Source organism: Parasteatoda tepidariorum, chromosome 1 (genome assembly GCF_982258835.1).
Source record: "Parasteatoda tepidariorum strain Cologne lab strain chromosome 1, Ptep-v5.0, whole genome shotgun sequence".
Taxonomy (NCBI): Eukaryota; Metazoa; Arthropoda; class Arachnida; order Araneae; family Theridiidae; genus Parasteatoda; species Parasteatoda tepidariorum.
This window is the reverse complement of record NC_141755.1, coordinates 82465143-82491176: the sequence shown is the minus strand read 5'-3', so window position 1 is coordinate 82491176 and position 26034 is coordinate 82465143. Positions and strand designations below refer to the sequence as shown.

The 26034-nt window shown below is 27.7% G+C and overlaps 1 protein-coding gene across 1 annotated transcript in view; it reads left to right on the top strand.

Moving 5' to 3' along the window:
- Positions 1–2703: 2703 nt before the first annotated feature.
- The window catches only part of LOC107447414 (venom protease), a 61929-nt gene continuing 38598 nt past the window's right edge, over positions 2704–26034 (top strand). Inside the window, exons 1-3 of the mRNA XM_087156856.1 lie at positions 2704–2730; positions 6008–6116; positions 11560–11720. Coding sequence (XP_087012982.1) covers positions 2704–2730; positions 6008–6116; positions 11560–11720 — 297 coding nt within the window. The remainder of the gene's footprint in view (positions 2731–6007; positions 6117–11559; positions 11721–26034) is intronic.

The window sequence follows — 26034 nt, the reverse complement described above, 5'->3', positions numbered from 1 at the left end:
AGTCAATCTTTTCTAAAAAACACAACTATCTCTTTTACACTTGAAACAAAAGCGATAAGATACTCTGTATAGAAGATTCTGAAAGGAAACTTGTAAGGGTCAATAGGTACCAGAGCCTACTTGGTCATCTATGGACAGTTGTTATTCAGACCGTGAACTTGACATCCTGTCGCTGCTAATGAAACTCCTCAGATTTATACTAGGAACCAGACTATAAACATTTTAAACAGAAAGCGGAACGCCTTTTCTTTAGAGCGGAGTAATTATTCATCTGCTTATTCATATGCTATAAAAACAAGGTCAAGGATAAAATTGGCTTTGTTGAGAGGGAGGCATTTTTTTGCTTCTTTGGCTTTGATAAGATTCAAAGTTATCAAGATTAATTTTTTGAAAGCATCTGGAGAAATATCTCGATGAACACCAATTCGTTTCTTTCTTAAATATCAGTTTTAAAGATCTGTTTGCTCTAGTTATTGAATTTAACTTGAAACCTCTATTATTTACTGTTTAAATCAGCAGACGTTTGGAATACTTATTTTAAGTTTGAACTTACCAATTATAGTGTACGAAAATAATTATAGTATTTATAATTGAAATAGGTTATCAGCCAAAACGTAAAAAAGACGAATGTTTAATTAAAATTCATTGCGTTCAGTTTTCATAGACTTCTAGACATTTGCTTATTGTTAATTCTCTCAAATATTGTCAAATACAGTATACACTTACTATGCAGATCAAAAACTAGGTAGATTTAGTTGGTAGATTATTGATTCATATTCTTTTCAGTTTTTCTATAATCCAGCCCTTTTTGTCCTGTGGTTTTATCATATCGTTGCAAAACTTTACCTAATTACTTATTACATGCATATTTAATTATTTTCAAAGATTTAACAATAAAAGGGTATTAACACATGAAATCGATAGGTTTTTTATTAGTTTTTTTAATGTATTTTTGATTTCTCAGAATTAATTTGAAATTAAGGTAAAAATTTCGATAAATTAATGTAATATGTAATGGGATTAACATTTCTGTTCTTAATATAGATCGAAATACATTTTTAGCTATGACATTAGGCCAATCGTATGCTATGAGATTATCGTAAAAATAATGTAATGTATACTTATAAAAGTATCGATTGATGTATTCACATTTAGAGTTTTTATTGCTTGCGCAACATATAAAGTTAGAGAATTGTTTGTTATGTACAAAAGTTCTAATAATCTAGATCAGATACAAAAGTCACAATAAATAAATAAAGGAAAAATTTTTGTTAGAATATTAAATATAAATTGTAATTCATATCCTACAATAAATGCTAAGATTTAAAAATCACATTTTTTTTCTTTTCTTTTTTTAAAATTAAGAGTTGAAAATGTTTAAGGTATTTTTTCCAACTTGGATTTATTTTTTATTTATTTATTGACTGGTTATGAATATATGTGCTGTTTAATAATCGAAATACTGAATACGATAATGCTGCACCGTGAGCCGTGGTGGCTCAGCCCTCGCCTCTCAATGTGGTGAATCGGGTTCGTATCTTAGCGATGGTTGGTTGATACGAATTCCACACTCGTCTCGCACCCTCCACAGTGCTGACACAATAATATCCTCAGTGGTAGACGGATCTTGGGTTAGAATTCCCTTGCCATCAGATTAACCGCGGGAGGTTTTCATAGTTTTCTTCACCATGTAATACAAATGCGGGTTAATTCCATCAAAAAGTCCTCCACGGAACAAATTTCTCCCAATACTTGATCTAGGAGTTCCTTTGTCGTCTTCTGAATTGGATTCAAAATTACAAGGCCACGGAGTTGAACATTGGTAATCGTAAACTCAAAAATTGGGTGGGCTGTTCAACGACGGTAATAAAATAAAATACAATAAAACAAAATGCTGCACTGTATGAAAAGTAGTTATTCGTAATGGTTCATTCGCAAAGAGTTATTTCGATAGTTCTTCTTCAAATTGTGATAGAGCAAAAAGAAAGCCGTCCAGGAAAAAAAAAAGTTGACATGGAGACTTCGGAGTTGGGAATAAGGGAATGAAAATATCTCTATTTGCTAATTGATGAATATTAATCTGAAATATTGATAGGTATAAGTCATCATCACAGGAAACCGACATTTTCAAAAAAACATGAAGCCACGCTAACTTCATTCAAAAGTAACGTTGATATAAATACTACAACATAATTAATTTTATTAATTAGAATTTGTTTTATTTAGAGTAGAACTGAACTTTTTTACGAGTCTAAATACTCGTATTTAGAGCAAGAATTTACGGAGGCATAATTTTAGAAATTTTTAATTATCACTCCAATAATATTTTAATCAAAATCCATTTCCATTTATGCTTATTTTACAAAAATATTTCGTTTTATCAATTTTGGAACTAAAGTTATTACTAGGATTTTTAATAGCGATGTGGTTTCGATAAAATAAAATACTAATAAAATATTGGTATGATATAAAGAGATTCAAGGCCATTATATTAATATTTAAATATCCATAAAATAACGATATTGACAATTAAAGATCCAAAATACGTTTTTAATATTTAAACTTGAGTTCGTAGGAATAAACTATCTAAATATCTCATTTCTTTTATTTTAATTAGCTATTTGGGGAAGATCATGAGTTCCATTTCAGAAAATTTTCAGGAGTTAATAATACGAATTTATTTATTTTATCGATGAATTTATTATGGCCGTACGTAAGGATAGTCCAACCGTAAGTAGGAACATAATTGCACTTTATATATCGTGCTTCATGTGGCTTGGAAAAAAAATTCTGGTCAAATTACCGTATTGAGCCGCGATGGCTCAGGGGATAGAGCGTTCGCCATCCAATGAGGTGAACCGGGGTTCCATCCCGGCGATGGCTAGTTGATACGAATTCCGCATCCGGCTTGCATCGACCACAGTACTGACGTGAAATATCCTCAGTAGTGGACGGATCATGGGTTAGGGTCCCCTTGCCGTCAGGCTAACAGTTGGCGGTTCTCGTGGTCTACCTCTCCATGTAACGCAAATGCGGGTTAGTTCCATCAAAACGTCCTCCACGAAAGCAAATTTCTCCCAATACTTGATCCAGGAGTTCCCTTGTCTTCTGGAACCCGAAAATTGGGTCGACTGTTCAGCGACGGTAACAAAAATGAGATAAAAAATTACCGTTATGTATGCCAATGACATTTTTGGTAAAAAAAAAAAAGCGTAATTCTGGTTAATATATGCGGTGTTTAGTCAAAATATGTGTGGTATTTAGGCCATCATTTGGTAAAGGTTTGCTGAAAATTCTATTTTTAAAAACTATAATTATTATTACCACATATTTAGTCAGAAAATTTAAAACTGAAAATTAAATTTAACCGAATAAATTGTTTTCATGTCATACTCTAAGGAATCATGATAAAGTGACCAAATATTACCAAGCTTTCCAAATTTTATCAAAGATTATGAAACAATATTTTATTATTAATTTTACAAAAGCGCTTCGATAAAAAATTCCGAATTTTTTGGTGTTTCCATAGAGCAAGAAACGCTATACATTTTACCACATTCTGGTAGTTTTGATAATATTTTTTCCTCAGTGTGTCATTCAAGATATTTATACATTTTTTTAAAAATTAAAACTTCTGCTCTTTATGTAGTCAAAATAACCTATAGGTATCCTTTAACCTATAGGTATAAAGGAAATTAGAACATTTATTTTAACAATAGAATTTATAAAATAAAAATTAAAATTATTAACTGAAAATTATGAGTCCTCAACACATGCCCTTTCTGTTGGTAAGATTTTTGACCAATTCATATTAGGTTAAAAAGTAATATTTTCGAATTTTCCTAAATGAAAAGGTAATTCAGTTCATTATTTATTAAGCAATATCTTTCCTTTAAAAATATATAAATAAATATAATTAAAACAATACTTTACTTCGGATAGATGTTTTAATAGTTTTTATTGCATTCCAAAATTTTCGGAATTATTGATCTACTCTGAAACGAAACAAAATATCTCAGGAAAGATTTTTTTAGCAACATTTTGAACGGTTTCATATTTAATTTAATATTATTGAAAAAAAATAACCAAAGCAATATTATGTTTTTCCTACTGCATATCATTTTCAAATACTTTCTCACTATTCTCGAATATTCAAGAACCGCAACTTGAATATTTTATTTGGACCGAATCCACCCATTTCCATTTGACACCTTCATAAATAAAGCATGACGCCCTCAGATGTGTTAATACGTTTTTAAAAGAAAGTGTTATAATTTCACTTCGGCGAAAGGAAAGAGTTCCGAAAAAAGATTTTGCCCTCAATAGGGAAACATTTGTATTCTTCTAAAAAGTATTTATTGGGAAAAGTGGCACATCCGCAAACTAGGAGTGAAAGTATTCGATATTTCAAATTGTCACCCATAATTGCTGACATTTTTTTTTTGTTTAAAAAATTTAACTGATTGCATCCTGTTGCATTATTTATTTCATTTAATAACATTTTTTTTTTCAAGAATATATTTATCTTTACATATCTTTAGTTAAGTATTTTTTAATGTTTGATGTCTTAGTCCAAAAAATAGGGCATTGCTTAGGTAAAGTTGAATGCTGACGCATTTTATAGATTTAAATTAATATTTTAACATGACTCATCAGTTATTTTAAAACAAGGATACAAATGATTTCTGAAAGCATATTTCATTCCAGGAATATCAAATCGTAGTTATGAATTAACTATCTAAAAAAATTTCAGTGCACTTATGTTAAATAAATTTTCAAGGCACTTTTTCAGAAATCAAATTAAGTTTAATTCATCTTTTCAACCTAAAATTTTCCATTTTTCCATTACATAACATTAGGGATTTGACATTAGGAATTTGAATATTTTTTATAAAACTAAAGTATTACTTGAATAACAAAATGACTTATCAAACATACAGGCAGTTTTTCTTTTGTTTTGAACCAATATTAAATTAGTCATTTTTTTTTTCATTCATATAACCAATTATATTTATTTGTCTGCTTAAATTCTGCCCACTTTCTGTCTTGCTCCTGCCTAGTCTAGCAAAACTTCATCGGAAAATGTTGCAAAACACTGGAAATGTAAAACTATTTGCGTCTATACGTTCACTAATTTTTAGCTACCCCTATTCTTTAAAAGCAATGAAGAGATAAAGTACATTGTAAAAAATTCTGGAATAAAATACGGAAAAAAGTTTATAGTATAGTAAAAGCAATTAAATAAATTGCTATTCACCATTTTGTGCCAAGAAATTTTTAACTATCTACTGGCATTTAGGGTGCGGGTACTTTTTAACGTAAAATCCATTTTCGCTGGAACATTTTACTTAACAAAAAAATCTGATGCTCCGTAATTTTTATAGATATAATTACCGTAAAATCCCTGACTCACTCTAATTAAATAAATTTTACTTTAAAAATTACGTTATTTTAATAGGAATAATTACCGTAAAATCCCTGACTCACTCTAATTAAATAAATTTTACTCTACAAATTACGGTATTGTATTTTACGGTAAAAATGGATTTTACGGATGATGAATCCTAAATACCGTAACTTCATTCCGAAATAGGGTCTTGAATTTTTAGCAGTGTACTTCTCTTCAATAAAAATACACTATCTACGGTCGAAGTTTGCAACCGTAATTCGCTGTTCCGCTAAGGGTTAAATTTATATGAGTGCAAAAGTACTGCAACAAAAGTACTGCATGGAAGATTTCCACGGCAGTACTCATGTTTAGTTTATCAACACTGCTTACAACTTTTGAAGTACTTATAACAACACTTTTAACAGGATTCTATTGTATTTTGTGTATGTTCTATATCATAATAGTTATGATTTAAAATGAAAGCTTTTTTTTCTGTGCTGCTTATTTATTGTAAAACAAACATGAGTTAATACGATCTTAAGAGATAACATCCAAGTTTCTTTTTCCTTTTTTTTTCTTCATTAAAATATTGCATTGTTAAAAATATATTTTTTATAGGTACTGATGGAAGTTATCCTCCTATTATTACTGTCATGCATCTGCATGAATGTTAGTGCAATGGAGGAAATGGAACAAAGGATGAAAAGTTCAATTGTAAAGAGACAAGGTATTTTGTGTATTTCTTAGCACATATTTTTAAAATCATATTTTATTCTTGGAAACTTAATTAACCGAATTTATAAAAGAGCATTCTAGAATGTTAATTTTTTTTCTAAATACTAATGCATTCATATCTAGTTAAAAGTCAATAATTCTTAAAACTTAGGGCTCCTGAAATAATTGTTGTCATATATTCTTGAAACATTTGTAATTTGCTTTCTTTTACAACTATTTTTTTCAGTCTGAATGCAGCAATTTTGTAATTAAAATTGCTGTCAGCACTGCTTGGCTTATAAATAAATTCATGTCATATGTTCCATTTTCATATGCTATTTTAAATTATTCATAACTTTTAATGTTATTATGCAATTTTTATCGAAAGATATTATTTTTAAAATATAATTTGTCCGAAATAGTATAATATTTAAGATACGGTTAATTATATATAAACAAATTGAAAAAAAAAAATAAATATATTTAAAATAAATTGTCAATACACCTCCAAAATGTGTATGTTCCAGGAAAAATGTATGTGTGCTTTGCTTCTTAGGCATAAGTTTTTGCCAGATTTCCTTTAAAAACTAGCTTTAAAAATATAATTTATCTTAATTAGGGGACTACATCGAACACAGCCAGATTGTTACCAACGAACTGGTAAAATATTAAAGATTGCTTAAAATTTAAAATTTACCGAAAATAAACGAGCAAAAATGTCCTCGCTAACTCAATATGAACTTATTGATATGGTCTGTTTTCTGGTAGAATCTAAGAAAAGTAGACAGAAATTCTTTTTTTTCTTTTTCGTTCTAGAATTAATTATTGAAAGTGTCTATTCTGTGAATTAAAAAATTGACAGTAAAAAAATTATGAAAATTATTACTTGACAATTTTATCGAGTTACTTATGCCAAACTAATAGTTAGTTTTTATAAGTGATAAAAATTAGTTTCAGTAGAAAATTTTACAAGCGAGGAACTGTTGGTAAAAATTTTGCAACTTTGATGCAGTTGACATGGTAAATAAAAGATACGAAGTGTAGCTCGTTACAGTTAACATGAGGGTACCAGCGGACTCCAATCTGTTTGGCTCAATTTTGAAGCTGCTTGCAGTTTTCTAATTATAATATATACTGGTACTCTAATCGGTGAAAGTTGAAAGATTTAGTTTTCAAAATTTTACTAACATAATCATTTTCTAGAAGTTAAATTTACCAAAATTTTTAATTTATTGCACGGTACGGTATTGCAATGTTTCATTATTACTCATTAGATGATTCTTTTTTTCTGCTTTAATGAGTGAATAACTAATTTAATCTATAAAAAATAATTAAATTTTAATAAGAATAATTTTGAATCTAAACTAAGGCTAAGAAGTGAAGAGAAAATTTGTAAATTTTCTCATATCGTATCATTTAACCTTAAATAAACAAAATGCAATTTTAACAGATTTCTTTTATTATTATTATATTTGCATGATAAATTTAGAAATTTATCTAAGTACAAAAGTACACATTGTTACGTAATTTCTAATAGTTCGGTAGTATTTTTAATAAACATAAAAGCAATTATTTAAAAAGAAATTAGTATAACATAAAATATTATTAAAAAAATTTTAATTTCCATATATTTTTCTATTGAAAAATTCAAATTATCATATTTAGTCTAACTGCTTTTGTATATAGAGTTGTTACACCGCCTTAAAAACCTGAGATGCACGATAAAGTAAAATGTAGTGCAAATTTTTTAATTTTTCAATATTAAGGTGTTAAAATAAATCACTATTTTACCATTAAAAATTAATTATTTTTTAAGCGTTATAAAATTAAAAGTAATCGATTGAAAATGGACAGATTTATTTAAAATTCGACGATATTAATTATTCAAACTATCGATATTATGGTAAAACTTAATTATATTAAAAACTTGTTTTCCTGATTATGGCAGAGATTAAAATAATTGACGTAGGTATGATATAAATGACGTATTATATCATTTTAGCGTTATTAAGAATTTCGCTAGTATACAACTGGTATTCTCACATTCTAAACTTTTTTCTAGATGGCAGCACCATCGCTTTTTCTTTTTGCAGGGAATAAGATAGATGGCAGCACCAAATAATTTTTAAAAATAAGATATATCGCAATTCGGTAAAAGAAACGAAGTAAATCACAAATATTTTAAAGCGAATTTTGCTATTTCAATAATGTTTATACTTCAAAAAAAATTTTTTTCTTTTTTTAAGTATAAATTTTTTATAATATTAAGGATTTATTCTTTTTCATTATGAAAAAGGAAATGCTGCTTTTTCAAAGAGACGTAAACCCTATCAGCCTTAAATAAACTTGAAATTAAAGAGGAAATAAATATAATATAATATATAAAATTTCAATGTTCTCAAACTTTCGTGTTTTCACATTTTTTATTTCATAATTTCCTTCCAATTAAAAGTGAAAAAAAAAATGAAAAATCTGCATCCAAACTTCACAAATTTTTATCGGATTAAAAAATAAAAAATAAAAAAAAAAAATTCGCAGGTCTGATGATGAATATTTACTCTGGCATTTTCTTCCAAATCATGTAAAATGCAGAGCTACCCTCCAATAATATATATAAGGCATGCTGCAATTTAGATCTTTTATTTGTTTGTTTGTTTTTTCTTAAACAAAATTACGCCCGTAAAATTCTGCAATTAACAGTTTCTGATAGGTAATAAATATTAGTATACAATTGCCAGATTTTACAGAAGTATTTCTTAGAAGTATCTTTTTTTTACACAATTAACGTGAAAAGAAATTTATAGCGTCATCCAAATCAGTTTTCATCAGTTTGTATTACATTTAAAAAATCTAAAAATTGAAAAACGTGTAGTTTTAAATTACTAACGCTAAATCATAAAAGGTACACTTTTATTGCTTTAGTTTTGAAGAAAAAGCCATAGAAATTCTAAACATTATCAACCGTATTTCTCTTATTCTAATAAAGCGGTCCCTTTTTCTTTCTACCTTTTTTGAAAGATATTGTGATATCACCAAAAGTTTGTTCAGTACAAAAATATCAAGAAAACGCAAATTAAAAATTTAACTTAAAATCCAAAATGGATCATAAAAAAAATTCACAAAAAACCAACAAAAATACGTTTTTTTACACCCAGAGTAATTTCAAAATAAGCATTTTTGAAATACATGGTCCTGAACTTTCTGTCGTTCTTGTATGTTAATTGTTTTATATGATACTTGGGAAATTTAAAGCCCTGTTTGTAATTGTAGCTTATGTTTATTAAATTTAAGACAATGTCTAAAGTCAACCAAGACAATGTCTAAAAAATCCCAAGCTTACGATAAAAAATAAACCTAATTTATATTTTGTGATATTCAATCTAATAACCGCTAGGATTTCCGATCGTTTCAAACAATTACCTCTTCAGACCAGACGTCAACTTTAGACTAATATAACTGAATTATAAACTTGTCTAATAATTACAAATATACAACTTAACTATAAACTTGTCTTAACTTAATTATATAGCTAGTCTAGATTAAGTCGTCCCAAAATTTTTAGCCAGTGGAAGCTTTATTACGGGAACAATATTCATTGCTGATCTCTGTCATTTAAATATTTAAATGCTTCTAGTATGCAGCTAACTCAAGTTTCATAAAGTAGTCAGTTAATTTCAAATTAAATGTTTCAAGGATATATTATTATGAAAGTAATTATAAGGAATTAGGTGGACGTACTCAACTTTAATTATAAAATCCGGATTGCAAAAATCAAATTGAACGGGTCAAAATGAATGGGTAAAGCAATGAGCAAAATTCAAAAGTAATAATTTGAACATCAATTCAATTGAATTAATATGCAGAGTTTTAGCTGGCACCGCATTGAATAAATACATAAGGTGGATTAAATTTTTATTAAAGAGAGAAAAAATGTCCGAATTCAATATCTCGCTTTCTTCTGTACTTTGTGTATTGAATATCCGGCTGCATGTATTGGATATCCGGCTTCTCAAAGGTAAGTTGGTGCAAATGGGAAAACACGTTTCGCTTTTTCCATGAGTGGTTAAAGTTTTTTATTTTTCAGACTGAACCAAAAATGGAGTATAAATAAATATCAATCTGGATGTTAGACTTCAAAATGGAGTTTGAAATTACGTCTAACAAGCATCCATATTCGCTTAACAATAAACGTGGTTAGATTTGCCGGTATTTAAAATGGTTGGAGCACACATTCATGATTTTGCAACATTATATCTCGATCTGTTGGAAGTAGTTATAAAAAAGACAACTTCGAGTGTGTTCACATATCTTATCGATGAAAGATTTGTTTTGCAAACTAAATATTGAGCCGTGGTCCTATTTAAGTTAGCGGACCCCAAGATTTCGACTGACCTTAGTTTGAAAAGCTCTGGTCTAGATCTTTGTTATTGCCACTTAAAACAAATTTAGTTTCATTCTTTAATCTAGAATAGCATGTAATTTGGAGTTAAATTGTTTTTATCATCCTTTTTTTATAATAATCATATCCGTTTGTAAAAAGGCATTGTTGTTAATTTTTTAGTTAGTTTTGTGAAAGCAATGTTTACAAATGTTTATATGCTTATGATAACGCACAAAAATTATGTTATATTGTTAAAATTTAGTTGCAATAATAAATCAGATGAAAATTATTTGTTTTTCACTCATTTTAACAGTCAAAACCAGAAAAACAATTATGAAAAATATACTAAAATCTGGTTCTTATTTCAATAAATGATAAACAGAATGAAAGAAAAATATACCGTTTTGTTTAGTTGCAAATATTCGACGTTTGACTCTTTTTCTCTTATAAGTTCATTGAGTCAGTTAATTTAATTTGCAATTAAGATAAATCATACAATGTGTAGTTTTACTCAGACGATGAATGATTATTTAAGCAGCACTAATCTGCGTTTTTTAAATTCTTGCGGTGTTTTCGGCATCGATGGTTCGTAAAGAATACATTTGATGTTATTATTAATTAAAAGAAAAATATATGAAAAAAAGAAATTATTATTAATTATAAGAAAAATATATGAAAAAAAGAAATTATTATTAATTAAAAGAAAAATATATGAAAAAAAGAAATTATTATTAATTAAAAGAAATTATATGACGTAAGGTTCGCAGATCTTGGTGGCCATTTGTATCCGGATTTTTATTTAGTTTCGTGAAAGGTACGTAATAGTAATATGTGCGAAATAATTCGAAAATATAATAATATGGAATTCGGACATTCATTTGGGATGATTCTGTGTGTAAGATGATTTAAAAATTCAATATTTAGACCTGTAAATTCTACTTATTTGAAAAATTATAATTGAAAAAATATAGTCTTTATGCCAATAAATTTACGAGCCTTCCATTATTTTTAAAGCCTTGCATTATATTTAATTTTATAATGTCATCTAATGTTTTTAATGTGCAATTCCTTACAGTGTTGTTTCAAGCCAGGCCATGCGTAACGCCGGACAGACAAACAGGAGTGTGCAGTGCAATCGGGCGATGCCCGCAACTCATGCTCGATCTGAATAGGTTGAGAAGATCTGTTTGCATGCAGAACATTCTTGTTCTTGGTGTTTGTTGCCCTCTTGTTCAAGTTTGTAATCTTTTCTTTTACGTAATTTTTTAATGCCTCACTGGTTTTTAAGAATATTTTCGAGCATAGGTTAATTTCTTTTCTTACAGAAAACCAGTATCCTAACTATTAAAAGTAAACATAATGTTTGTTATTTATGTTTGGAAATTAAATAAATTTGTTTGTGTACATCTAAATATTTGTGTATGCATATGGGCCATATGCAATTGTGTCTCTTGTCTTTATGCATAATATTTCCTTTATTGCGATTTATTCTTTTTTAAATTTTTAAAGCATTTTAAAATCTGTAAATTTATTATATCATAAATATTCTATGATTAACAGCATGACACGAATGCGCAAATAAAATGTCACTTCTATCTCCCGTTAATATTGTAATCAAATGTTCAAAGTAAATGTTCACTCTAAGTATAAAGTACAATAAATTTATATTATGTATATTTATGATGTTAACGTATTAAAGTTACAAGAAATATAAAGTATATTCCCTTATCGTTTTTATATTTTCACAATACGTCAGAAAAATGCTTTCCCTTTGTCACAATTGTCCCTAAGTATAAATATCATTAAATTTGCCTCTTAAAAGTGTGGCTATTTTTATTACATGTCTTTGACTATACTCAATTTTACATTTTATTTCACTCTCATAGTCTAGTTTTTATTTTATCAATTATGATTCTTCTGAAAAGTGAGTATAAAGAAACATCTAATGAGATTATTGAAATTAAATTTATTTAGGCAAAATATTATTTTTCATTATCTTGTCTCATCTGCCCCTGTTATTACTGTTCCCTTTAAAACATTTCACGATGACACTAGATTTTAACTAAAAATTTCTCATGTTTTATTTTACAACAAATGTTTCTAAAGTAAATTTAGGAATCGAGTAAAATTAAAACTTTATTTTCAATATAATATTAACACTTTGTTTGTTATATCCGAAATATATGCATTATTATGTATGCATGCGGCGCTGTAGTATTTGAGTTGCTTTACATGTGTATAACAACAGAAGTGAGCAACCCTTTTAGTTTTCATGACAGACTACCCATCAAGTTATAATAACTATTGTGCTGATAGGATGAAGATTGAGAAGAATTGAGTATCCAAGAATTATTCCAAAATTAATAAGGATAAACTACTAAATTATTTCAGTAGATCTGGAGAGGGATTTTATTATTCTTCAAAGGCAGAGAAATAAGATGAGCCTCTAAACAAAATTATTGCCCCAGCTAGGCATTTTACAACAGATATTTTTGAAACAATTGATGCAATTTGTTTTAATAATAAAAAATAAAAGATTTTAATTTGTCATTTCGTTTGCAATGAATACGATGTTCTCCCTAAGCGTTTTTAGAAGAACGGCCCACACTGCCTGCCATTTGATCCCTATAAATGCGCCCTTTTTGTAAAAAATAAGCCGTCATCCTTTAAAAACACTACCTTTTTACTCATATTCCATTTCTTTTTTTAAAAATTAGTTAGCTGTTTAAGTAGTAATTGCACACAAAAATCATCTGTGCTTAACGGTTTAATTCTGATTATTATTACAAATATTTATTTTGTTATCATTATTATCAATTGGTTGAATTTTTATTAGTTTCTCGTTAGATAATATCGTTAAAAATATCTAGCTAACACAAGCAGGAATTGAAAAAAAAAAACATATAACGAAATCAACTACGAGATCAAGAAAAATAAAGGAACTTGACAATTTTTGGAATTAGTTGATTAATTTTGGAGAGTTAATTTTTGTTAAGAATAGTTTTTGCTTTGTATTTAAGGTTTATACTACGGATATTTCAATTTATTTTTGCAAAGTTTATACTAACCCAATGCGGGTATTTCATTTTTTTTTTTTGCTTAGTAGATGTGTGGTTATTTTATCAAATAAATGTGTTTTCATAAAAAAAGAAAACTGTTTCTTCAATATAGTTTGATTCGTTACAATCCGAACAATGCCTTAGGCATGCTGTGTCAAATTATAGAGTTGATTCTGCACCACTCATCTATCAAGCATGTCCCCCACACGCACTATCGGATTCAAATCAGATGAAAATGCTGGCTATTCGATACGCGAGATATTTCCTTTACCGGAACTTCAGAGAGCATTGCTTGATGAGTGGATTAATCTTAACACGGATCTGGGGCCCTATTACCAACCCATCGAAATTTATTCCACTCGGAAACGATTCCGATCGGAAACTAGCTTTCATCGGATTGCCAATTTCGTAAAACCCACTGTGCCGCAACATGAGCATATCGGAATCCGGAATCGAAATCGCCATTCCGTACGATTCCGGTGAAATTGAAGTTTGTAGGCGGGGCTAACTTTGACCAATTAGAAAATTATTATAATTCTAATTTATTAATCTGGCAACGATATGTTTGTATTCTCTACTTCTATGCGAGTTAAAATCGCATTAACTTAGAACTGAAAGCTTAAAAATTCATACATTTTCAACAGTTTTGTGTTCTAAAAGCCAAGTTTGTGTTTATTTGAAGTACAGAGAGTAGTGTAGAGTGAAATTACAGCGTAGTATTTTCAAATGGCTTCACGTACAAAAATTAATATTCGCCTGCAAACAATGATTGTGGAATACCTAGAAAACAATCCAGATTAAAATAAAGGAAGCCTTACCGGCATATCTGGCGTAATTACCACTATAAATATTAAATACCAAATCACTACTATATAAGACATGTTAACTTAGATACATCTTAAAGTATCTTTAGATGGTTGAAGGTTAACACAGTCGATTGTTAAATCCCTACACATGCATATTTCAAACAATATAGGAAATTCTAATAGCTAACTTTGGTAACTCCTTTTTTTAGCTAAGATTCTATTGTTTTTTTGTACATTTTTTTTGTTGTTATGTAGCTTCTGTAATTTCCACAATCCGACATTATTCATTTCCACTACTGAATTTCGCCTATGAGTAACACCATTTAAAAAAAACTAATTTCCAATCTAAATGAACTTCTAAATTTTGTTGTCGGAATATTGGAATACCCAAAATCTTTTAGGCCGATAGATCTTTCTCTTAATAGTGTTTCGATCACTCTCTTCAGCAATAGCTAGCTGTTTGACGAAAAACAGCGCCATTTTGTTCACTAAAATTAACAAACTCCTATCGGAATCTCGATTTCGCTTGCTCTAAACCTGCCGGAATCGGATTCGTAATTATTTCGCATAGGAATTTAGTTCCGATCGGAATCAAGAGCTCGTAATACGACTTAACTGACATTCACGGATTTATGACGTCACGAGAGTTTCATTTCGATCGGAATCAGATTCCGTGAAGCTGGTAATAGGGCCCCAGCTCGATAATGTGATATCGGATTATTAAAAAGTAAAAAGTAAAAAAAAAAAATTCTCATTCATTGAATCATATATTTCAAATTTGTGAAAAAATCGTGCTCTGTGAAATAAGGTTTCTCAAAACCAATCAAAAATGCGTCAAAATAGCTCCGAAACAAATGGTAGTCGAATTTGAAGATCTTAAGCACTCTTCAGTGCAACCGAAAAATAACGTGCTTCCCGTTAGAATTCGAGAGAAGTATCTTTATAGCTATTTTTTTTTTTTTATTGCTAATGCTATGAACGCAAAAATAGAATTTCAAAAAACTAAGTATGAACTACATATTATATATATGTATGAACTACATATTTTATATTTAAAGTTTGTAAGATTTGTAGATGTAAGATTTTTATAAGATGTAAGATTTTTATACTTTAAAACTCAAAATTATTGTTTTTCGTCTTCTTTATTTACAAGTTACTGTTTTCCGTCTTCATTGTAAATTTGAATCGTTACTTTTTCTAATTCTTCAGAATTAAAATATTTTAATTTGGATCCAATTTCAAAGAGAGGAAGATTTTCTTTGTGGTGGAACAAATAACGCAGAAACTAATGTTATGAGCACACAGCTAGATAAAGTAAATAAGATAGCAATAGTAATCTGATTTATACTAGATTATTAATAATTCTCAAAATCATAGTAATAAATCATATATCATTAAGTTCAAATAAGTTTATTCTCTGCCTTGGTAATGATAGTTGAGGTACTTATTGATAAACAAGGAATTCCGAAATTATTGTACTGAAACAACACAACTTGAACTATATTTATTTGGGCTCATTACTATAAATAAATGGTATTAACTGTTTTTAAATATTACTTCTTATCTGCCGATTTTTTTATTAAGCATAATACGATCACGCATAGCTTTTTATTGCTATCTTTGTTTTATGATTAAATTAACTAGACGTGGTGTTCAGAAAAAACAATTAGAAAATGTTTTGGAAATTAGATTCATTTACTTTTAAAAAGGAATTACGCATCAACAAAACATAAGAGAAAGCTGTTTACGGAGTCAGTTTTTCGTAAATAAAATTAGAGCAATTCTCAAATAAAATCAGAGCGTTTCAAGTAAAATAGGAAAGTTCTTTTTTTTCTTTATTTAGAAATTAGTCATTTCAGTTGCACTAAAACAAATAATACATGTTATAATTTTTTTTTATTTTTTGACTGAATAATTTATTTGTCTGGGAAATATGCTGAATTTCAATTCAGTATAGATTTTTGTATTAATTTTATTATTGACATTTTCTATACAGCAATGATCTCTTTGTATCTAAGTTGCAAAGCTATTAACTGATGAATATAGTTGCACTACTAATTAATAGAATATGACAATAGATGCACATAATTTTACATTCATATAAACATTAAATAAATATAAGATATTATCAGAATTTTGATTTTTAAAAAATAATTTTTTTTCCAGTTAAGAATGCAAACTTTATTCCGGTTATTTTGTATTTATGGGATTAAAACAGTATAAAAAAAACTCAAACAGATTATTTGAATTTTAGAAAATTTTAGAATTTACAATTATCTTGCTTTAGTTTCCGGTTGAGAAGTATTTTAAACAAACATAATACTTTGAAAGATAAGCAATATGCTATCAATAATCATATAATTCAAATCCAAACAAACACCTGAAACATATTTTTGTCCAAAAGCAATGTTGTCACACTTAATAATAATGATTTTTGATTCGAATATTATCACTTATCAAGCAACTAAAATATAGACTTTCTTTTAAATAACATTACGCTTAAAATATGTTGATGCCACGCGTTAGCAACGTTGTTCGCAGATAATTTTTAAATTCAGTGCTATAGATCAATCAACTTACACCTATAATATTTACATGCTAACTTTTTAGAGCTCAAGTTTCTGCAAACGCAAACATTAAATATTACATGTGTAATAAAAGGATTTTTCGAAAGAATAATGTTTTATTTAGAACAAAAATTCAAAACTTTACTTCAAAACCATAATCTTGTCTTTATGAATAACATTTTTTTTTAAGTCTGCAAGCAAAATAAATGGGAATTTTTTTCTACTAGAATTTTTTAGATTGCTCAATTACGTGCAGTATTAGATAACTTGTTATCGCATAGGTGGAAGTCAATGGATTAAAAGAAATTTTTGTTTCCTCTTCCCCCTTCAAATGACACTGGAACTGACGGAAGTAAAAAATTTCCTTCCCTTAGTACCCACTTTGAAGTGTATTCAGGTCATGGCCTCACCATCTGCTACTATTTTGACTGGGTTATAGTTAAATTTATAACTAAAACAATTTGATTGAACGATTATTATTTTTTGATTTTATTACTTTTATTAATAGGATTTGCATTAATTATTTATTATTGATGGATTAATAATTATAAGATTATAGTTAAATTGACTGGGTTATAGCTAAATTTATAACTTAAACAATTTGATTGAATGAATATTGTTTTTTAGTTTTATTACTTCTGTTAATAGGATTAGCATTAATTATTTATTATTGTTGGGTTAATAATCATATTATAAGATTATAGTTAAATTGACTGGGTTATAGTTAAATTTATAACTAAAACAATTTGATTGAATTATTATTATTTTCTTAATTGTATTACTTTTGTTAATAGGATTAGCATAAATTATTTATTATTGTTGGATTAATAATTATATTATAAGATTATAGGACTTATAAATAATTTATTTTGCTACAAGAAATTATTACTTTAGCATGAAAAAACCACACCCAAAATTCTTGTGCGTAAATGTTATTTATAAACTAATACTACTAGCAAAATACCTTGTTGAAACAATAACGCATTTAAAAGAAATGTAACACAATTTCAATGAAATATTACCAGCAAAATATCTTGTTCAAGAAATAGCACTTAAAAATGTCTAGTTGTTGATTTTAAAATGCAATTATTTATGTTTAAAGTCAAAAATTATAATCCAATTAATTATTATTATTATTATGTAATGCAATTATTTATGTTTTAAGTAAAATTATATCAAGAGAATGGTTAAATCAAAAATAGTAAAATAATTTAGTTTAGTATACTTAAATAATTGTATTATGAAACTCTACAAAAGACATATAGTACAATACCCGCTTTTCAACATTATTATTTTTCTCTATTTCTCTATTATTTGTTAGAATATTTCTCTATTATTTGTTATATTTGTTATAGTTTATTTTTTTGTTATTTGTTAGAAGTTTGTTTTGTTATTTGTTTGCATTTACAATTTTCCCCAAAAATAAATTTACTAAGGTAATCTAATTTAAAAATCTTTAACGTCTATTCCCTATCAACTTATTCATATTAAGAATATTAAGATAAATTTTTAAAGATTTTGTTAATTTTCAATATAATTAACATAAATAATCTTATTCGAGTCACGATGGTATTATAAATTTATTATATGGACACGATAGTATTATAAATTTATTTAGCAATAGCACACTGTTAGATTTTTCTCGGAAAAAATTGTCAAAAAACAATTTATTTAAGTATTAGCTTACCATGTCAAACCAAAACAGTCTAATAACCATAAAAAATCAATCCAAACTGTTAATTACTAGAAAAATCGTTTATTGTCTATTTTCACTAAATACGGTTAAACAACCAGAATTTTGTCCGCGCCGACCAGGCCCACCTTATGAAGAGACATGGTTCCTTGCAGCTTGGTTCATACAATAGCAGAGAGGGCTAATATGTCATTCTCGCAACGGGCTGAACAAGGGTTCGAATTCCAGCGTTGATACCGCAATATTTTAACCGTCCCTACACTTCCCATTTGAGAACCCTTGACTATTGGAATACGAAACTCTCATTCGCGCATAGATGGCAGCACAAGAGATCTGCTTAGCTAAAAAAAGTCTAGCATTTCTCAACCCTCAAGATAAATGGCACCACCAGAAAAACCAATCACATTTCATGGTTCATTACATTGCATTTTTCCACATTTTAATTTTTTCATTCTATTCTATTATTTTTCTCAAGTTCAATACTTTATCATTAAACACAATTCAACCACAAGCTAACTCTGATGTCCATTACCCAACGAAAAAACTTGCATAACCTTACTCCAATGACCAGTTAAAATTAATCTTTACAAATTTGGAATCATGTAAGTTGTAAATGGTTGCAAAAACGTAAAACTTTGTAGACACGGTTTTAGCATACCAGTTGTAAATGGTTTGAAAACCATAAAGGTAAAGAATTCTTCCTAACTGTAAACTTTACTGTTAATCGGATGGACAGACTGTTGCCAATTATTTCTCCGTAATTTTAGAATGGAAATTCTAACGGTGCAAGGTCTTACAAATTGCTTTTCTCAAACATACATTTACTCTAGAAATACGAATTTGGGAAACTATAAACTAATGATGCTTAATTTTATTGTAGTAACTATTGGTTTAAATCCTAAAATTATTTGTTTTATACATTTTTAAACAATATTAAATTTTAACAATATTTTATAATTCTGATTTGCAAAATTTGCCTGCATATTGAAAAATTTAAAATATTTTAGAAAACACTACCTTCATTTATACCATTACCAAAACGTTTCTATCTAAATACACTATGGGTTTTCAACATTTTATTCTATCCTCCTATGTATTCTATACATTTTATTCTAAATCCTATGATAAATCAATATTTTTTAGGCAATTGATTGAATGTTAGATTTTAAAGTTGTATATAAAAATTGTCTATGATAAATATTAAAAACAAATATGTATATTGTTAAATAAATAGTCCCAAGAAACTGTAGAGATAGGATATTATTTGATAAAAACTTCATTCGCCTTAAAACTATACAAGTCGGAAATATCAGTCGACAAGTTTCAAGCGCTGAAAAACGGGCTCCCATTTTCAAGACATGCCAGACGTGATTGAAAAGAAACAAAAGTGATTTGAAATAAAACTTTAAAAAAAAAAAACAATAGCTGAGAGAGAAAGGGGTGAAAAACAGAACACGAAACCACATTGGTCGAGAGGACTAAATCAAAGTAAAATTAATTTCCACGTGCTATGAAGAGGTATTTGGAACTAATGTCGCTAACAAGGGAGTCAACATTCATATGAATAAAACAAGATTCCAGGACATCAAGATGAGTTGATGTGACTGAGTCTTTTTAAGGATCTTTTAGCCTCTTAAAGATTATATAAGTTTAGATAATCACTGGGGCATTTAACACATTTCTTGTCAGAGCAACCCTTGGTTACATCAGAAAAACTAGACGCACTTTAAAATTTAGATTCGAAGAACACGATAGTTCGTTTTCAAGAATACGGGAATCATCAATTGCTGCACATTGGATTCTTGGGCATAAATTCAATTTCGACAATACTAAAATTATTTTTACCTCAGTGAAATCAGCTCATCTTGATGTCTTGCAATCTTGTTTTATTAGCACTGTTAAGGTCTCCGCCTGAACCGATAAGATTGAGTCTTAGTAGGTGAAAATCCGACCATTAGAACGAAAGTTATTCAAGATGGTTCTTTTTTTTTGCGTTTTGTGCTTTTTCAGTTTACAGAAAAAATAATCAAATCTCTTCACGTCCCTGAGCAGTTTAGAGATTTTAAGACTTATTGATAATTTTCTTATCAAACAAGCTTTAATTTCATGCAACGTTTGTTTGATAAAATCATCCTTCCTTTTTTTTATGGAACAGTGATTTTTGAATTGACTGAAGTAACTCTGTTATCGATGCTCTGAAATTTATCATTCAATCCACATAAAAACTTTTAGTAACTTTCTAATCTTATAAAATGCCGATTGATTACTTTTAACGGAAGTTATAAAAAAATTGAAAATCATTTTTGTGGATTGTGCAAGTGCAACTTGAAAAGCTTTTTGAGTAACATTAAGTTAAGCATTCCGGCAACAATCAATTGTGGAACAGAAGGAATCGTGTAAGTAAGAGCTCAAAAATTATGCAATCAACGGTCTGATGATGGCGATGTGGCCAGCATTGCTGGTGCCCATAGATCTGAAGCTGGGTAGGCTTTAAACATCCATGAACCATAGAATCCCAGAATAGTAACATAAATGGTGTCGAGTATTTACGATGTTCAAATAACGATGCTTATAAAAAAACATTTATTAACATATTTATTAATCATTAGAAATAAATAAGGTATATTTTAGGTGATACTTTTTCTGGCAGTACAAAATAATTTTAAAACTACTAAAGCTAAAAATATTTTTTTTTCAAATACAATTAATTCATAACTTATAAATAAATTACAAAGTTAATAAAAAATTGCCTCATTACGCTTAAAATTAAAATAAATGAAATGTTCCGCTGTCATTCTTAAGTATAGTGTTAAGCTGATGGAATTACAATTACTTTTAAATTTGACTAATTCTATGAAAGCACTTTAGGAAAGTATAGTTTGCTATATGGGACCACCGTCAGGAATAATCTCACTTAGTTAATTTTGTTCTTGTTTCTTAATTTTTTAATATTCCTCACTCATATGGCTCCTTTTATGAATTTTCTCTTTCTGGCTCCTTTTATGAATTTTCTCTGGAATATGACATTAGTTAGATGTTGATGACAAAACTTTGAACGGATTTCTAAATTCCAAATCTCTTGATAGTATTTAAAAGTTCTGGTAAATTACATTGTTATTATTATACCACGGTAATGTTTAAAAGTTAAAAAAGGTAATATAACGTAATTTGCACCTGTTTTGTTTGGCTTTAAAGTCAAACATGATTTTGCCAAAAAAATCTAAATAGAATGCCATTTTTCATATTTACAATAAAAGAATATTAACAAACAACGTTTTAAATGTATAAACAGGATTAATAATAAACGATATAGATATACGATTTTCGAAAAAACATGAATATTTCAACCAGTGAAGCCCCTTAAAAGTACAAAATAATTTTCATGTATAATGCACAAAATTGTAAAGTCATTAAAATACAGCAAAATGAAAATATTCCCAATTATAAAAGTTTCAAGTTTAAAAACTTAATCTCAGAAGAATTTTTATGAGTTTACAAGATTATAATTGAAAATGGATTTATTGAATGCCTATTCTCACACATTATTCACGGTCTAACAATTATTCCTTATTTTTTACTTCATTGGAAATAAAAAACATAATATTTTATTCTTGACTTTTAGAGTCTGATAGCTTTTTAGAGCACGATTGTTTTAATTGAAACTCGTGTGTAGTTTTAGGTGGCCAGGTCAAACATTTTTTTGTTGATAAATCTGTGAAAAAAACATAATAATAAATGAAAAATTTTCTAAAAAAAACACTTAAAACTAGTTGTAATCGTTTGATTTTTAGTATTTATATTTAAAGTCTAAAATTTTTTTATTAGTTTATTCTTTACTAATTTATTTATAAAATTATACATTACTAGTCTAAAGATTCTTTCGTTTTATGAGAACATTTTATTCATTTATGATTTTTATCACACGATTAAAAATTTGGAAAGGAGATGCATCGTAATATTTCTTAAATTTGCTGCAAGCTTTTATTTAGTATGTTTAAGATCATCGTGTTTGGTGAAAATCTGATTTCTAGATCGAAAGCTATTCAGTAATTCCGTTAATTGTCTTTCTACTGTACGTGCATGTTTGATAAATGAAGTACCGAAAAGCACTTCAAGCAAAGACGCTAAATAAATCTATGCAATCATAATTTTTACACTTGATTACATAATAATATGGTTCAATTTTAACACCTTATGAAATTTAAAACAGATCTGTTCCGTATTATGGTTTAAAATTCTGAAATTATGGTTCAACGTTGAACCAATTTTTTGATATTTATTTTCGATAAATTACGCATTTTTTGTTGCATTTATACAATATATTGTCTACTTCGGGTGGGGGCATTTCAAATTTGAAATTAGTTTAGGTCCTAAAGCTACAAATTTTTTTAAATGACATTTTCAGTCGATTTTTTGTCCAAATGTCAAAGTTTAAAAACGTTATAATGGAGACAGGTTAAGAACGTTATAATAAATAGGGATGTTTCCCTATTGTGACCTGTTCAGAAGCATACGAAAAAGTAGTTCATAATAGGGAAGCGTCTCTAGCAGCGTATGACGACACTTCCGGGCATGGGTTCCTATGTAATTTTAATCCTGATGATGTAACCTAAGTTTTTCGAAACATTTATGCTAGTTATATTACGTTTTTACAAATATCATTTCGACAAAAAATAGACTAAAAATATCATTAAAAAAATGGTAGGCTATAAAGAGAAACCGATTGCAGATTTAAAATCAGCGGTAAGAAAATATCTCTCAAAAAATTTCATGCAACAGAAAAAAGAAAGATCCCCATTATTATCACTTGAACCTTTTTATTAACGATATTTTATTACACTATTCTTATGTCATAATTTCTAACAGTTTTAAAAAATGTTGTTGCACAATTTTTAAAAATATTTAAATTTGCTGAAATATTTGCATGGCTTTTCGTACTTAAATTTGAATGAAAATTCTGTTTCGCATCCATTTTTAAAATCAAAACAAAACCAGCATAAATACAGGCTATACGGTGATGAAAATAAAAATTTTGTCCCGATATTTGCAAAGCATTCTCATCTAAAACCTTCCTTATTTTTTCATGAGATCACGTTGTTCGTGTTTGTTAAACGAGAATGAATGAATAATTTTTGTTGTTCGAGTTTAAAAAATATAGTTTTTTTCCCCTTCAAAACTGTAATATTAATTTAATTACTATATTTTGTTTTGTAAAAATTATAGATTAATCATTTTCTCTTAAGATCGTCTATCATTAGAATTTTTGATTGAGTTTTCTATACCTCAAAGGATTTTATATTATAACTACAATCAAAATCTTAAGCTAATATAACTGAGAAATTTTTTTATGAAGCATCGCGACATAAATATTTATTGAAAAGTTTAGATGAGTCAACAAAATTTGTAAGAGGGTTTAACCGGGGGAAATTAAATGAATTCTTTTTGTGTTGTGTATATTAAATTAGAAGCATCTCTTACATACTTTATCCGAGTAATAAAAACTATTCCTGTGTTTTTTAGAAAAAAAGTAATGCATATTCTTTATAAATTGATACCATTTTATTAATATTCAGTTAATAGTTACCACATTTAACTAATTTTTTTGTACAATAATCACCTTTTAATTTTTTTATCAAACAAATAACTTTGAAATGTATTTGATAATATGGCATTATTTTTAAAATTTAATAATTACGTTTAAATTCAAAGCGCGAAAGAAAGCTTTCTCCTTCATACTTAATGCGAGTGATGAAAGCTATTCCTGTGTTTATTAGGAAAAAAATAATGCATATTCTTTATAAATTGATCCCATTTTATTAATATTCATAATCAGTTAATAGTTATCAATTTAACTAAATTTTTTGTACAATAATCATCTTTTAATTTTTTTATCAAGCAAATAACTTTGAAATGTATTTGATAATATGGCATTATTTTTAAATTTAATAATTGCGTTTAAATTCAAAGCGCGAAAGAAAGCTTTCTCCTACATACTTAATGCGAGTGATAAAAGCTATTCCTGTGTTTATTAGGAAAAAAATAATGCATATTCTTTATAAATTGATCCCATTTTATTAATATTCATATTCAGTTAATAGTTATCACATTTAACTAAATTTTCTGTACGATTATCAGGTTTTAATTTTTTTTATCAAAACAAATAACTTTGAAATGTATTTAATAATATGGCATTATTTTTAAAATTTAATAATCACGTTTAATTTCAAAGCGCTAAAGAAGGCTTAGGAGATGACTAGAAATAATTTTTAGTTCTTCAAACATGAAAATTAATTAAATAATTTTGATTTTATTTTAAACTCGATTATCGCATCAACCTTTAGTTAGAAAATACTCTGGACTTTTGTATTTGTTAAAAAGATTATTTTCTGTCACTTATAATTAGAGTTGAGTTCTTAATCGCTCAAGCATGTTAAAAAATCTGAGCTTTAAAAGTAAACACTTTCATTGAAAAATGCTTTCAACTTAAACACAGGAAATAACTTCCTCTTTATAAATTCAGCAGAAGATTTTTGTTACTACTTTTATGCATATATGGGTCACTGAAGTCTGGCGGAATCTGCATGCATCCAAAACAATAAGTAATTTTGGAAAATAATAATACCGTTGATCTTGAATGCATACAATAATATTACAAATTGGAATATTTTAAGGCACAGATGTGAAATTTGAAAGTGAAATCTCAATTCATTTACAACAGCAAATAATTTCAATCCATAGCTGATCATACTTTTACAATGTTTTTTTTCGCCATAACCAAGGTCATTAAGCTGTGTCCTTTTAGAATTTATCAATGTCGACATTTTGCTTTTTCTTCATTTTATAAGAAATAGCTTTTGTTTTCATCTTCTACAAGCGTAACATGTACTTTTGGATTTTAAAAATAATTTTTTTTTTGTTATTCGTTTTGATATGACAGTTAACATTCTCTGAAATAAAATAATTAATAATTTTAACTAAAAAAATTATTTTTTTTATTGAATTATTTTAGTGGAATTCAAATATTTTACAAAGCGAAGATAATAGATGCATTAAGGAAAAAGAATGCAGTAACTCCTTGCCTTAAAATTTTAATTTAATTATAAGAAGAATCAACACGTTATGAAAATAAATCCTGCGAGCCACTAAAACGACCTCAATATGAATGTTGTCAAATTCTCAATCAAATATTTTAAAAATTAGTAAGGTTCATACTGTCAAGCATTTAATAAAATCAATTGAAAATCGGATACAATTTTTCTTACGAATACATTTTTTTACATTTGTGAACAAAGCATTGTTTAATATTTCTTTATAAGAAAGTAAAATATTTGCACCATATTTGTCTTAAAGTTTGATAACCTGTATATTTTATACACTATTATTTTTAGTTGTTTATAATTCAGTTATTGAATTTTTGAATACTAA